We start from the raw sequence: 16,047 nt of genomic DNA on the forward strand, positions 1-16,047 counted from the left end.
TTTTTAGCATTTTAAGTACAGAGGGGAGATGCAACCAACCTGACAAAGCAGTCTTGAGATGAATAAAACATGCATACTGACAGTCCATCCATCAGTGAAATCCAAATTCTGCTGAATTTGCAGTTCATATTCTTGCTAATTTTATGATGTAGATGCTCGTCCACTGGGAATTGGATTGAAAGAAGCAAGTCACTTGCTGCAGATGCTGACAGGGCTGTGCATAGGAGCTCGATTAGTCTCTGCTGAATTGGGTTTTGTGGCTGCAGCCGATCTTGCTGCTTCATGAGAAAGAATAAGTTTTAAATAGGTAGCAGTGAAGATCCACGCGTCCTACTTAAAGCTGCTTAGGTAATCGTAGCAAGAACACAGGAGAAGATCTGTGCCCCAGAAAGACTTACACAAAGATGTTGAGGAAAACCTTGCCTACTATTTCAGGTGCTGTTATTAACTCCGGCTCCTTATACCTAGTGCCTTAAAATGGGCCTGCTACTGCAACAATTGATGTTCTTATATTTCCTTTTTTTTCCAATGGAATAAAAATAGTTCCCTTGGCTCATGGGCTTTATTTAACTGAGTGCTAATGCAGAGTTGTGTCATAATATATTGCAGAAACAGCAGTTCCTTTGTACCAGTCCTATAGAGCTTTCTGTTCTCTACTGACATACAGTAAGCATGATTGGGATCTGAGTAAATGATGTGATAAAAGGCCTGATGGTACCTCCTAAAACAAAACTGCTGCTCATTAAATTAAATGATGATGATTCTTGCTGATGAATGCTCTGCAGTCCACTTGGTACAAGTAAGGTAAGTTTAGGAAAGCAACACCTTGCCCCAGTATACTTGCTACACTTCTGTACATACTGGGACTGTAAAGTAGATACAGTAGGGCATTTTGCTAGATGGCATATGATTATAAACACAGAGCTGATGCTCTACCAGCAAAGAAGGCTCTACTGTGAAAGCTCAATTAGGTGGAAACCCTAAGCTACCTTAGGCTTTTTCGTTTTGCCTTTTAAATGAACTGCTGTTAGAGCATTATATGTATCATAATTGAAGGAGTAATCATTGCAAACTTGAAGCAGATTTATGTGCAGTTCTCAAATTGTTTGTCTGTACTGGTGCTAAATTAGCTCTTTCAGTTCTGGGTATTTGACCGTGCTTTCCTTGTAGGCAAAATGAATTAAGAGACAAAAAGCTCATGTTTGATGCAGAGCTCATTCTGTCTTGGGAGAATTATTCATTCTTCCTCTTTCCCCAGCTTTGAAGAAGAACCAAAACTTTAACAAAGCAATGTGAAACAGAAGCAATCTTTGCGATTTCCTTTAATTGAAAACTACTGCCAGTATGAAAATCCTGGCTAGCAATTAAGGGAATGTGACAGCTTTGCCAGTCGTTACATAAATACTACAGAGCACAGGGCTTCCTACTGTCATTAGCTGCAGTGAACACAATGGAGCTATACACAGGAGCGAGTGCTACTCTGATGATAAATGTTTGCATTTCCAATTAGTACTGAACTGTTGTGGCATTTCCCCCTCAGTTTATCTAATTGAGGCTCTTGGATGGCTTCATCTGCTAACGATGCTTGTGTTGTCTTCTTGCTGTTTAGTTTCCCAGCAAGAAAGCAGTTGAATGAGTTTTGCACTTAAGAACATTGTTTTCCTCTTTGCAGGTCTCTGCCTTTGTGTCTCTTCTCCTCAGAAAAACTCACCTTTTACAGGTTAATACAAACTTTCTGCTATTTACATACTGTGGCTTTTTGCTAACCACTGCATTACGGTGTCCTCTGTGTGTGGGGGATGTTGTTGACTTGACCTGACAATGTTCTAGTTTTCTGACATATGTCTTACCCCCACCCCCGCTGCTAAATGGCAAATGTCAAATCTCTGCGTTTAATGAGGTGCGGTTTTTGCAAATACCTATGTGTATTTAAAACGTGAATATATTGTACTCAGAATTAGCCCACATGAGGGGATAGAAGGGCTTAATTCTGAGCTCTGTGCTCTATGTTCATCTTCTGGATTGGAAACTTTTGAATGGAAAAACGATTCATGATTCGGCTGCTTTCAGTTGCTGTCGCTGCTAATGAGCGGTTTGGACTCTAGAGCCAAGTAACTTAGTTGGAGAGTAGCAGTGTGTGTGTTAATATATTTTCTTTATGCTGCATCTAGTAATTTCCTCTGGAACACAGATTTCCTCCAGGAAACCTGCTTATATGGGCTTTGGGTATGCTTTGACATAAGGGCCCTTTATTTTTTCCCACCCTGCTTAGCAAGCTCTGACTCTAGTCGCTACTTTGAATTGTGCGGTTGAAGCCCTGCCTTCCTGTGAGTGAAAGTGGAACCAGAGCCAAGGCTGCCCTGTATGGTGGTGGAAAAGGGAGGCTGTCCTGACATCTGCAACAGCAAACTTGCTTGTTCAGGCATGTAGCTGGGGGAGGGAAGACAGCACGTCTGGAGATGAGGAAATAAGGAGGATGATTTGTGGGCTGAGAACTTTTAAAAATTATACTCTTGGTTCCTTCTGTCTCAGCTTGGATTTTCTTTTTTTTTTTTTTTTTTTTTTTTTTTTTTTTAAATATGGATACAATTTATTTCTCGTGGGCTGTTTAAAAGCACTGTTAGAATGGGGTAAGTGCTTAGTCAAAATGAGCAGGCTGCTGCCCAGGGATGGAACAGCTGGAGCTGGTCTCTGCAGCTTTCAAAGCTTGAGCTACCTGACTGCAGCACAAATAAGGTGAGTTCACCATGTACTCCAGGTACTTGGACATAGCTGGCATTGACTGTGAAATGGTTATTGTTTGACACTCAGTTATTCATGAAACAACCGAAGCTAAATTGAAACATGGCAATTTAAGCTGGTGTTGCCTGTCTATAGTTTTGGATTCAAGCCTAATCTGGTGGAAAGGGCTTGACCCGCCCCAGTGCTACTGAAACCCTCTGTGTGTCTGGGTTGCTGTCACAGCGGTCATGCATGGGCCCACACTGTGGAAGCTGGTGAAAGCTGGGCCTTGATTATTTTGAACAAAACAGAAAGAAGCTTCCTTAACTTGAGTGAAAGGAGAACTCTGCTCTGTTGCTAGGAATCGAGCTGTTATAATTAGTCTGTTCTTCTTTTGAAGCATATCTGTGTGGTACGATGGGTTAGCATGTGTATCTGCCCAGGGAGAGATTTTACCGCTCTCCAGCCCAGAAGTAGTGGCCGCTGGGGTGGTGTCCATGTCCTCCTATAAAATGTGGGCTAGGGAATCCCACCCAGCAGTTCTTTCATTTAGCCCAAACAATTGGGGTTGAATTAAAGGCTTTTTTTAAAAGAGCCCTCCCAGTCTTTTGGCTTTTCATATTCCAAGCCATGGAGTCCTCCAGCATTCCTGTTGAGTTGTAACTGGTCAGTCATCCTTTATGTCTAGCACTATGGAAATAATGCTGGCAGTGGAGCAAGACTGCAACCAGTAGTTGGCCATCTGCCATGAGAGTGTGTCTCCCTTCCCCCTCCTCACACCCACCCACTCTGGCTGTAGCAGTGAATACACTCTCTTCTAAATGTGTACTTACTTCTAATGATTATTGTTTCATTTAATTTAGAGATTTCATCTGCATCTCTAGGTGTTGGCAGCACCTGCAGGGGTGTAACAGGTAAATTCTAAAGATAGATGACGAAACACTGCTGTTTTGTAATTCTTTCTTTATTAGAACTTTATGAAAACATGGTTTTTTTTAATTCACATGTAAATGTTGGGTCTGGGCTGATGCATTGATGGCCCTTGACTTATTTTTGTTCAGTTGGCACACTTGCACAGCACTCAGGTGTGCAGTAACTGGCTGGTTGAGACAGCTAGGTGCTACAGTTTCTGGTTTTTTTAATCACCTCTAAATGTGACGATCAGTCTGTCCTCCCTCAGGGTGTGTGTATTGCTGCTGCTGCCCTTTTCTGTCACAGCATGTGTCCCAGATCCCATAAGGACACCTCACCTCTTTTTTCAGGTGGAACACATGCAGGATGCCTTTCCTTCAATGTAAGACTGAAACTTAGCCCCATGTAAAGTAATAAAGGAAAAACCCGAATTAGTGTCTTTTCATCCTGTATCGAAACCCAGCTGGTAAACTCTGCTGTTAATTTTCTGCTGGGATTTGGGTGAAAGCGTGACACACGGGGAGGGAATCTGCTGCTTGCAATGTGTTTGAACAGAGCCGGGGATGGCCCCTGCTCCTTCCCACCAGAGCAGTGTGAGGAGGAAGGAGATTTTGGCTGTATGTGTGCACAAGCAATCTCTAGCCATAGGGTGGAAGGGTGCAGGGATACTGGTGCAGCAGTAAAATGCTCGTTCTGATCAGGATCAACTCAATTAAAGGTCAAGACACCTTCTGCCTTTTTTGTAGGCAAGACACCCTTTCCTCACCCTGGCAACAACGGAAAAATAGCATCTTGGAAAAATGTGAGATTTCTTTCTGTTAGTAGGCAGAGAGGGAAAAACAGTTGCTGAGCATCTCCCTCCCCCCTCTCTTGTTTAATATAGTTTATTCATCTGTAAGTTGTAGTGAGTAACTTACAGCTACTGTCTTGCCAGACTGCATGAATTATAGATGGCTCTTTTATGAGTTTTCGTGTTGACTCCAGCAATTAGTATGCGTTGGACATAGTTATCTTTATGGCATCTACTGTAGCGTAGGTTTCAGCTCCTCTGACTTTTTAATTGCTTTCTGTTTTAGCAATCAGTCATCTGCCTGTCTTGCTAAGGAATGCAGAGAAAACACAACCAGCTTGATAGAAACTTACAGTTCAGCATGGAGCATCAGGTTTGAAATGATGTGGTTTACCAGAAGGAAATATGACATAAATAGAGGATCTTTGTTCTCTTTTTTTGTTGTTGTTGTTGTTTTTTTTTTGTTTTTGTGTGTGTGTGTGTGTGTGTGTGTGTTACACACAGTAGTGCCAGAAGGCTCCACATATGTTGGGGTCCCATTCTGCTAGATGAATGGTTCAGGAGCCTGTGCCTGTATTACAGGAAAACTACAGGCATAAACTTCATGATTTTGAGCCATATATACTTAACGCATATCAGCAGACCTGCACACATCTTTGCACGTCTGTGTACTCTGAACTCTTGGACACTGCTGTTGGCACCTGTGGGTGCTGTCTTCTGTTCAGTACCACCCCTTGCTCTGTCTTGAACTGCTAAGTGGTTTCCTGAATCTCTGGTCCCCTTGTGTGTGGTTGTCTGTCACTCTTTCCTGTCTGTAGAAGTGTTTTGTAGGTGTGAAAGGAGAGTTTGTCAGGTCTGCTGTTCGACTCTGTTGAGGCTGGGGTAATCTAATTTAGCTTAATGGGCTTCAAGAGTTGGTGGGGAGGGGCAGAGAGCATTTGAAGGCCACCATAACTTGGCTTATGGCAGTCACAGGTTGCAGTATGTAATAAAACTTTTCATAAGTATTGTGTGCTGAAACAACTCAAACTTTCAATACTCCCAAATGGCTGTAGAAACAATAGTCCTACATCACGACTATGCCTTCCTAATGGTGTCTGTGGGGTTTGGTTTGACTGCTGGTATTTTAATATATATAGTAGTTGAGAATAATTGTGTCTGCAGCTAAAAAGTATTCCCTCATCTGACTGCAGTTGAAAAGTTCATGTGCTGTTTCATTGCTTCCACTGTTCACTTAATCATATTATGGAAACATAAGACGAATTTCTCAAAGCACAGTCATGCTGGTGTGAAGAAGGAAGGTACTCCGTCCAGTGACGCTTTGTGTTCCTGATTGTGCCAAGCAGAGTGACTCACTTCAGTGGCATAGAGCTGATATTACGCTGGCTGGTAAAGCAATTGCCTGGTGCACAGAATTTGAGCAGGGCCTACACAAGGGCAGTTGCTTAAAGCCTGCTTACCTGTGGATTGGCAAGGAGATTATTCTAGGAAGAAGAGAATTTGCACAGTCAACAAGGCTATGGTGAGGGAGATAGCCACCTCTGTAACCACTCAGTATGGCTTCGTGCTCCAGCACTCAGCTCGGCTGTAAAGCCCTGGAGAGGTGGGTGTAATTCTGTCAAGACAGGGTTTCCTCCACATACTTTGAAGCCAACAGAAGTTTAAAGTATAACCACGCTGAGTTTGGGGGTAGACTGTGTCTCCGTATTGCAGTGGGAGGACTCATGTAAGCAGGTTTTTGATTTTCCCTTTAAATATGTAGTGGGAAAAGGCTTTTGGGAACCCTCTAGGATAGTGCTGCTGTTACAGCATATAACTTCCGTACAATCAGTCTCTCAGTTTTGTGTGTTGAAGGATTTCTTTTACCCCCCATCTCCAAACAGATTAAATAGCTCTTGTAACTCCAAACATAAGACTTTGATGAGGAGGAGGGTATGGGTGCTTGAGTGATGGAGAAGAAAGGAAAGGGTGTACTGTAGGCTTTGCCCACATGAAAGCTGCAGTTATCAAATAGGTGTAAAACAATATTGTTTGTTAAACTACATAACTTCTGAGCAGCTACTTGCTCATTCAGGGAATAATGTAAGATAAACAAGAGCTTGTACTGCCAGTGTTTCTAGCCCTGCAGTAAAACAGTAATTCACTTGTGCTCTATCATTTCTGACTGAGAGATTTTGAAAAACCCTTTTATATTGAAGAAACCGTGAGCAGATGTTCCTGGGGTTTTGCACTGGTGGAATTGAGAGTGAGGATGCTTGACATCCAGAGGTTATTCTTAGGTTTTCATGGTTGGTTTGGTTTTTTTTTCATTTTCTTTCTTCTTTTTTTTTTCTTTCTTTTTTTTCCTTATGTTCTTTTCCTTCCCGCAGCACTAGGCCAGCCTCTGCCTATCATCTGGGGAGGGTTCTTCCTCTTCTCACTTATTTTTCTCCAGCCTGGAGCCATGTGCTGCTCTGTTATCTTCCTTGTACCACCCTTCGGTCTGATGTTGCATCCATTCCCCAATACAGTAAACTTTACTCTGTCCCCTGCTTAGTCCCGTGCCTCTGACAGCAGGCAGCAAGCACCGATTCTCACCTGCTCACCTCTCTGCTAGGTGGGAGAGGGACAAAGCAATGAGGCAATCTCCCCTGCCATCTCAGCCATGCCTGCAGCTCCAGGAAGACTGGCTGGTGGGGGGATCTTTGGATGCACCTTTATTCAAACCCCTGTGGGGTAAATCATAGTGTTGCAGTAGCACATGTAATGCCTGCTCCTGGGGAGGGCCATTTGGCAGGCATAGAGCTGATAACATTCCTTTTCCTTCTGCTTCCCTATTTGCAGCATATTCCTAGCACCCTCCCAGCAATTTCCTTTCTCATGGTTAAATAAGCATCAATGTAAAGAATGCAGCTCTTCTGTGGCGCTTCTGCTTATGTTGTTTCAAATGCTTTAGTTGTGCCAGTTCAGTACCAGCCACTGACACTGCGACGTGCAAAGCCCATCAGTGAGGTCTCACTATCTTCATCTTGCACAAGATATGTATGCAGCAGTGACTGCCAAATTTACCAGTTGAGTTTTAGTTCAGACTTTTTTCCGCTGCTTAGACAGGGGGAGTTGTCTTTTGCACCACTTCATGGCTGGCACTCCAGCTGTCACTTAGTTCTGCTCTGTTTTATACTGGAGAATGGCATGAGGCTGAAGCATGAGTGATGGGAGATGCACAGGGCACATGCCAGAACACACCCAGACAAATGCACAGCTGATTTCCCCTCACCCCTCCCAAATGCCAAAATTATCCCACCATTAAAATCAATACCCCAAATGCTGTAATTTAAAATTCCATTGCATGGTTGTGTTGGGAGGAAGCAGCACTGGGGTCAAACCTCTTACAAAGCTCCCTGTGTGCAAAGGCTTGTCCAAAGCCTTATGGGCTGCACAGTACTGCCAGCCCTCCCATTTAAGAGCAAGTGTGAAGAAACTGGTAACCCAAGAAGTGGAAGGAGAAGGTGGAGCTGCAGAACAGCCACAGCTTGGCAGGTGACAGCTAGGGAACTGCTGCTTTCAGCAAAGTCTAACATATTGCTGCGAAGTGCCCTCTGTGGGCAGCATTTGGCTTTCTTAGCTCCCTGCAGCTGTGAGAGCAGTGTACCCTGGGTCCAAATCTTGCCAGTTATGCTGAGCATCTGTAGCTTGACCAAAGAAGACTGGCTGGCTCATGTGTGGTTGTAGGACTGTGGTATGGTTGTGGGATCTGTTTGGAGTGTGACCCAGTGTGGTTCCTCTGAGCCTATCCTGTGGAAAAGCAGCTCCCTGGAAGGCAGCAGTGATCTCGGCTTTGTAACTGGACATCTCACTTGTGGAGAGCAAACCACTTTTGACTTTCTGCCACTCAATTATTTGCCCTGAGCGAAACATCCTCCTTTACTGCTTGTGAAATTCGTAAAGCTGTTGAACTGCTTTTTCCACCCAAACAGAAACTGTTCCTGCTTTGGTCTTTGTTCTGCAGTTAACTCCCAACTTTCTTTTGAGAACATAATGCAGATGAATTCCAGTTTCCAGAAGGATCTCGCTGCAGCCAGGCTGTGTCTGGAGTAATGCTGATCTCATTTGGGTGGAACAAGCTAGTTGTTGCAGAATAATCTATTACCCTGTTCCTAAGCTTCCGTCTTTAAGTCCGCACAGCAGGGATTATTTACTTAAGGATTTATGTGTGTGTTGGGGATCTAGTTTTGTTTGACCCTTCCAACAGAACAAAATGCAGTCAACTTTCTGGCGGTTTGAATTGAGCCTGAAGCGTGCCGCTACTGTGGAAAGCCCAGGGCCAGCTTGGGACCCACGACGGCCATGGCGCTGCACCTGAGATGACGAGGGTACAGCTCTGCAGCTTCCTGGCCATCTCTGCCTCTGAACCAGTTCAGCAGCTTTTTAGCAAAGGAGCCTGAGTGGCTGCATTGAAACTCTGAGTGCAAACTTCAGTTTCTCTGTATCATGCTGTTGCTGGAGACTGATGCAAATCTTTTGACATAGTTTTCAGTGGAACCAGCATGGATCTGAGAGGTCTTACAAGCTTGGCAACTTGTTGGCTCCTCTTGGGTATCCCTGCTCTTTGCTATCTCGTATTTATTGCTCTGCCTCCCCACCCTGCAGTTCTACTCCAAGGTTTCCTTGAGAATTGGCTGTATCCTGAAACAGGCTTTTCTTAATGATCAATAATGCAAACGCTTGAACACAGTCTTGTCAACAGAAAAAAATTGGAGTTTAAGTAGAATTTGTTGCATTGATGCTCGGTCTGTGTTGATACGAGGTTACAGGCTAGTCTGCAAATACCTGCTTGTGGTTTATTTGACAGTGTATGATTCTAGTTCACAAAAAATAAACAAATAAGGATTCTTATTTCTTTTCTTTTTCCTATTCCTAGTAACGGCCTCTGCAACTGAAGATGTCTAACAATGGAGTTGAAACAGAAGACAAACCACCTGCTCCTCCAATGAGAAATACCAGCACTATGATTGGATCAGGAAGCAAAGATGCTGGGACTTTAAACCATGGCTCAAAACCTTTGCCTCCCAACCCAGAGGAAAAGAAAAGGAAGGACCGATTTTACCGTTCTATTTTACCAGGAGATAAAAGTACAGTATTTCGTCTCTTCTTATAAACCTCCTGTCTGAATGTTGCTCTGAAAGACCTTAGTTGAGCACCTAATGCTTAGTGATGGTTTAGGTTTTAGAAGATGTTGTGTGTTTGTTTCCTGCACAACTGTCTTGGTTGTTTTGGGGTACATAAGGTGCTGGCTGTAGACCTGTTTTTAATAATGATTAATCCTGCCACATTTAATCCATCCTGCTTATTCTGTTTCGTGCTTTTTTTTTTTTCCTTTTTTTTTCTTCCCCTTAAATGACAAGAACAGTGTCCCTGAAAATTGGGACTAGCTCTACCACCTCCCAGCCTGAATTTTCCTTAATGGTCTTGAAAATTATAAATTTTTGTACCAACTACAAGCTGGCCATTTAAAGCTGGCATTGGCAGTTCCTTTGTTGGGGAGCAGGGGGAGGTCTTTTGCTTGTTTGGTGTTTTAAGCAGCAAATAATTTGGGTTAAGCATGACTAACAGGCCATGTCCTGCCAGGCCTGTCATATGTTACTGCATGGTCACTTTGTTCTAGTGTTTGGGTCAGGCATTGTCTACTTGCTGTTAAGGATAATCTGTTACTGCAAATTCTTGTACATTTCTTGTGAACTGAAGGATTTTTCTCCTGTTATAGGGACTGTGACAGATGGAAATGGAGATAGGAACTGTGAACTGTACATGAAATTCTAATTTTTAAGATCAGGATATTTAAAAAACCTCTCTCATTAACCTTTTGAAGTGATGTAAGAAAAAAAATATCTCTATCCCCTAATATGTGCTGGTTTCTTTTTATATCTGACCTATTTTTTTGGAGTTCCTCTTTCTAATACCTCAGCTTTTTGTAGAGTCTGCATTGCAATGGTATCTGGACACTGGGTAACTGAAGTCAAGCCTCAGTATCTTCAGCTTCCTGGGCTTCAGGAGGGAGGCTGCCTCCTTAATTTTTATTTATGAAAAGACTAATTGTAGTCATAGTTTCACTGCTTTAAGTAAGCAAGAAGTAGGTTCATTTTCTACAAAATATTGGAGCATTCATTATTGTTATTATCTGATACCTTTGGCAACTTTGAATTGTTTTACAGATGTGGATTTTTGAATCTGCAATCCAGAAACCCATGAACTCAATGTTAAAAGTTTGCCAGATCTCTGTTAGAACTTGCCATTATGAGTATTAATCCTAAAAAGCTGCAGGATTTTTGTGTTGGCTTACTTAAGGGAGTGGGGGTTTTAAATCTCTAGGCTCAACAGTTGCAGAGAACAAAGAAATCACCTGAAATTTATAAGAGAGTAAAAGAAATACAACCTGAAATGCTAGTTTGAACTGGATTTTAAAGGAGAGCTGCAAAAGTGAATGGTTTGGGTAAAATCAGCAGACAGACTGCCACTGATTTGAAGATGCCTGCGTTTACTGAAGATTGGCCAACGTGGCAGATGCTTCAAGACGTGAGAGATTTCTGTTTAGCCAAGCCCAGCAGAGCCTTCTGTTGCAATACACCTGCCTGAATAAGAATGGTTGCGTCTGTCCTCTAATTCCTGTTGAGTAAAAAATACCTTTAACACTGTCACCTTTGCTTCAGATTGGTTGATTTTCATCTTACGAAAACTTTTTCTAATCTCATGATGACAACTAAATTCCCAGTGCCTCCTGCTGCTTAAACATTAATGAAATTCCTGGATGTTCAGATAGTCTCTTTGGTTTGTGCCTGAAATAACTTGGGTGTCATTTGTTAATTTGGCTGGACTAAAAGGGAAGTTGGTTTCCCTTCAGTTAGAGGAATGTAATTTTGGGCAAATCCATGACCTTTGGATCTTTAGTCAGGGAAGCCAGTGATTGTGTTTAACATCTGCTGGGGTTGCAAAGAGTCTGCAAAGATTTGAAATGCTCAGCGGTTAATTTTGCTAGCAAATATGGACCTCGGCTTTTATACTGTAGTCTGAGAGCTGTTGAAGTTGATGCTGTCAGTCCCTTCAGAGAAATGGTAGCTCTTTACTCTGGGCAGGGAACAGTAGTGGGGCAGGCACTTTACGAAGGATGGGTGGGAAAGATGGTGAAGGGGTTGTGCTAATATGCAAAAGTGCAGCTGAAACACATGGAGTCCTGATGCGGAGCAGGCGACAGACCTGTTGAGAGCTTGTGGGTCCAGATCAGAGGGGAGGCCAACAAGGGAGGGGATATCTTTTACAGGTTGATGGGTCAAGAAGGTCAGTTCTAGCTGAAGGTGCTTTGGAAAGTGTCTTTTCCATTGTGCTACCTCTGTGCACAAACAGAGCCATGGTGTAAAGGACGCATGGGGCTTAAATCCTGGGCCTCATACATGTTTGTACAATTCCCATTGAGCTGTGTCCCCTTGCTAGGCTGTTCTGGAGGTGTCATGCTGTGCTTGCAAAATTTAGGATGTAATTTATAGTCCTGATTTCCTCTGTCCCAGCCTAAATCCTAAACCTGTTATTTAAAAAAACCTGTCAGCTTAATACTGGGTGAGTTCTATCCAAGTGGATGCAGAGCTTATGTGACTTGTTGCTTTCAACAGGAGTTGTGAACATCTGAAGTTTCTTGGGCACAGAGCTCATCAGTGTCCTAGTTGAGGGTATGAATTTGGCACATTTAGCTCCTCTGAGCTTTGCTGAGTTCAGCTGCAGCTTTGCACGGAGGCAGGGTTTTACCCACAAGGTGACAGTTTGCAGTGCCCGGGAGCCCTTTCTGTGGTGACACGGGGAGCACTTCACACAGTGTTACCAGTGGAGAAGACTTTTCTCATCTCAGTATGCTTCAGGATGGGCTCACAGGCTTACTTCATGGTGGGATGTCATGTTTCCTAGTTGCAGCTCAAGTTGCCAGAGCATCATAAGGAAACTTTATGGGTGGCTCTTGTAACAAGGTCAAATATGTGAGGTTTCGAATGCTACAAAAAGCAGTTGTGTTATTAATGCTTTTAATACATTTAGGCTTTTATATCTGTCAGATTTTGGATCAAAAGCTTCTGAAGTTCATTGTCTTCCGAGACTGCTGGAGGAAAATCTCTGAAATCATGTGCCAGCTTCATGTGTGTTCACGTGATGGTGAATTCAGTCTGGGTGCTATAAAACCCTGAGTGTGGCAGGCAGGCAAATTTAAAAATGTGTACAGAGCAGTTATGGTTTCACCTGCTGTAATGTTATTGCTAAGGCAAAGTGATTTTAGCATGAGTTTGTGGCAGCTGTCCCAAAGGGTTGTTGAGTGTCAGGGAAAATGCAAAGGGTTGAGATGCTGTAGGAAATGGTTGCAGAAAATGAAGATAATTGGAAGAACATTAACTGCTTCAGAGATATGAAAACAACATAAGTCATAAATGCAGAAAAATCTCTTCCTGTTTCTATATTGCAGTGTAGCCATACTGAAACTCTCTACCTATGTGTCGAACATGAACAGAGAGCTGGAGTGTTGATGTGACAGAGGCCATTATATTATTTAATGAGTCGCTCCAGAACTGTTTTTATTGCTTTGTATAGCTGAGGCTCATTCAGGCCATCATCTCCTGCTTTGTGTAAGTTAGCAGTCAGCAGTCATCTCAGTTTGCTGGTTGAATGGATAGTGGAACAGTTGGTTGCAGAGAAGTTGGGATTTGGGTGTGTGGCAGGAAACTCAGGCTGTCTGAACGTAGAACAAAAAACCACATAAGTGTATTGACTTCTGGATAGCAACTTAATGCCCTTAAGCTTTTTAGGAATACATTCAAATCTACTGTGGCAGTCGTCCTGGACATGTGTGGGCGTGGATCACCCATGTAGCACTCTAGCGTAGTGGTGCTAGTACAGGTGCCCTCTTCTTCCTCACCTGAGTGATGGGCTTCTAGGCTGAGCTGACACCCTGCTCTTTGGCTTGGAGGAATGGACTGATCCTGTAGACAGGCCTATAGAATATGGTGCCTCTGGGTCTTTGCATCTCTTTTCTTCTTGCTTTCCATCCACCACTAGGGCATGCAGCTTTTTCTGTATACCTGCTGGATGCAGCTGCTTGTTCCTTTTTTGGCAGGCCTCTGTGCTGCAGATGCTCACCATCTGCTACCCAGCAGCTGCTTCTGTCTCTTCCTAGCTTCCCCCTCTGTGATGGCTCCTCCAGCATTGCAGCTTTCTCTCCTCCTTCCCCTTGGCAACTCTGTTGCTCTTCTGTGATTCAGCTTCCCCCATCCCCTTTGTTTGAAAGAGGGATCGAAAACAATCTGTTCCATCTTCCTGTCCCAAATGGAGCATCTGATTCCTTTCTTCCCCCACAGTTACTCTGTGCAACAGTAACTCTGTAATGACACAGAGAACAGTGCTAGAGCTGGCACTGAAGGAAACAAGATTCGGTCCTTTGGGGCAAGCCCTGACCATCTCTACGCAACTAACCACCAGCAGTGTCTTAATTGCAGTATTGGACATTAACCTCACGGGTTTCTGAAATACCTGGCATTTGTCGTTATTATTGCCAAAAGTCCACTGGGGAATGTCAGCCATGAAACAAATTCTGTTTGGCTTTAGATAAAAAAGGTAGCAGCTGGGAAACATTTAGTCACCTTCTCCTGGCTCTGCTTATTTTATAACCGCAAGCAGCAGCAAATCTGAGTAGAACATGGTTCTTCCTTAAACTGATCTCAATTTCTTGAATACAGTAAATATTAAAAGGAAGGTGGAGTCCTTAATATGTCATGAATATGGATGATTCCATAATCCAAGGCATAATGATAATCTTGTTTGAAGACCTGACTTTAAAATTTACAGGGTGCATCTGCTTTGATTTATTTCCTTTTCTGTATCTTCATGACTTCTGCTCCTCACCTGCCAGATTCTGCCCTCTTGCTCTGTGTCTTCAAAGCTTGTTATTAAAACCACATTTAGTTCATTTTGTGAGCAGAAAAATTTAAATGGTTTTGCTTATACACGATTTGGTAGCAGAAGCACACATGTTATATTTCGTTTTCTTCATAAACTCTGTTTTGAGGAGGTAGGATGAAGGAAGCAATTTATAAGCAGTATTTGTAGTTAATTTTGTCCCTTGTGACAAATATGAGAGGCGAACGTATATTTAACAACACATAATATTTTTTTTAAAAGTTGCTTAAAACAACAAATAAGAAAATGTGTTCAAAACTGCATGGATTCCACTTACTGCCACTGTAGTGCTTTTGACTCTGACCTGTATAAGTTTGAGTGAATATTTTAGGTAAATAGTTCTTGTGCTGTTGAGTCTAGCCCTACCGGTTGATACTTGACATGCCCAAAATGTCGGTTTCCTTGTATTACACTTGTCCTTTGTTACAGGAATTTGATTTTTGTTGTCCACTCACTGTGGCTGCTCTTAGTGAGGGAACAAAGTTTTTAAACTTGCTATTTGTCTGCCCCAGATTGAAATTCTATGACTAGCAAAAGGGGGGGTTGATTGGGTAGGTAAATTGGAAGTTATTGGTGAGATTTTAATTTTTGATGGATTTGTGGATTTTTGTTGTTGTCTCTTCCAGCCAATAAAAAGAAAGAGAAGGAGCGGCCAGAGATCTCCCTCCCTTCAGACTTTGAACACACGATTCATGTGGGGTTTGATGCAGTCACGGGAGAATTCACAGTAAGTGAATCTGGAGGAAAAGAGAACTGTGTGGTTTGGCTTATTGCTGGGAGGAGCCAGGACCCATTAATCTTTTATACAGTAATGCTGGAAAGGCTATTACCATCATCTAGTTTGATCTCCTTTGAAACACAACTGCAGAGGTTACCCACTAATTCCTGCTGAGAGACTGTTTGTCAAAGTCGGCACATCCCAGGAGCCTAGGCTGCCAGCAAACTTTTCCTTTCCTGTTTTTTTGGCTAATATGGACAGGAAAACATGGCATATTTCTCCTCCGTTCCCCCCGCCCCCTTCTAGAGCTGGATTAGGTCTACAGCATAGTCTGTGTCCACCAAGTAGGGTTCTGAGAGTTCCCCTTTAGAAGACACACAGCTGTGCATAACTACTTGTGACAAAATATGTACGTGCTGTCCTAAGGCTAAATGTCAGATGCTTTTATGGTTTTTTTTTATTGGCATGCAAAATACTATGAAGACAGAGTTGTATTTCATCATATTATTATTCTTAATTTGATTACAAGATAGTGTTTAATAGCAGCAGCAGTTGTCTGTGAGCAAGCTGTTTTTACCTGTCTTTAATACGCTTCTTTTTCAGGGACTTTGCTCTTCTAACCTTTGAATCACGTGTACAATTGTGTTTTGCATATCAGCCTCTAGACTTGCCCAGGTTAACCTAGATGTACCAGTGGGTCAATACCTGAGTGGCGTATCCAGCCGTCCTTTTGAACAGGAGGATAACTTTATTGGTGAAGGATCCCAGTCACTTGCCACTTTGTGCAAACTGTTATTCTTGGTGGTGATGAAAGGCACAAATCTGGTTGTACTCCAGATGTATTTATTTTCTGGCTGAAATGATGTCCCTGTAATGAAATTCGGAGCTTCATACATGATGTTAACGTCACTGCTTTCCCAGCTCTGGTTACAATAGGCACCAAACT

At 42.8% G+C, this 16,047-nt stretch overlaps 1 protein-coding gene across 6 annotated transcripts in view; it reads left to right on the forward strand.

Moving 5' to 3' along the window:
* PAK1 (p21 (RAC1) activated kinase 1) overlaps positions 1-16,047 on the forward strand; it is a 76,083-nt gene that overhangs the window by 32,235 nt on the left and 27,801 nt on the right. For all 6 annotated transcript variants that reach the window (XM_075050206.1, XM_075050211.1, XM_075050208.1 and 3 more), the window contains 2 exons: positions 9,324-9,534; positions 15,010-15,110. In XM_075050206.1, the coding sequence (XP_074906307.1) occupies positions 9,345-9,534; positions 15,010-15,110 (291 nt within the window). In that variant the 5' untranslated portion in view covers positions 9,324-9,344. The remainder of the gene's footprint in view (positions 1-9,323; positions 9,535-15,009; positions 15,111-16,047) is intronic.

The sequence above is a fragment of the Buteo buteo genome, chromosome 18, assembly GCF_964188355.1.
Source record: "Buteo buteo chromosome 18, bButBut1.hap1.1, whole genome shotgun sequence".
Classification (NCBI taxonomy): domain Eukaryota; kingdom Metazoa; phylum Chordata; class Aves; order Accipitriformes; family Accipitridae; genus Buteo; species Buteo buteo.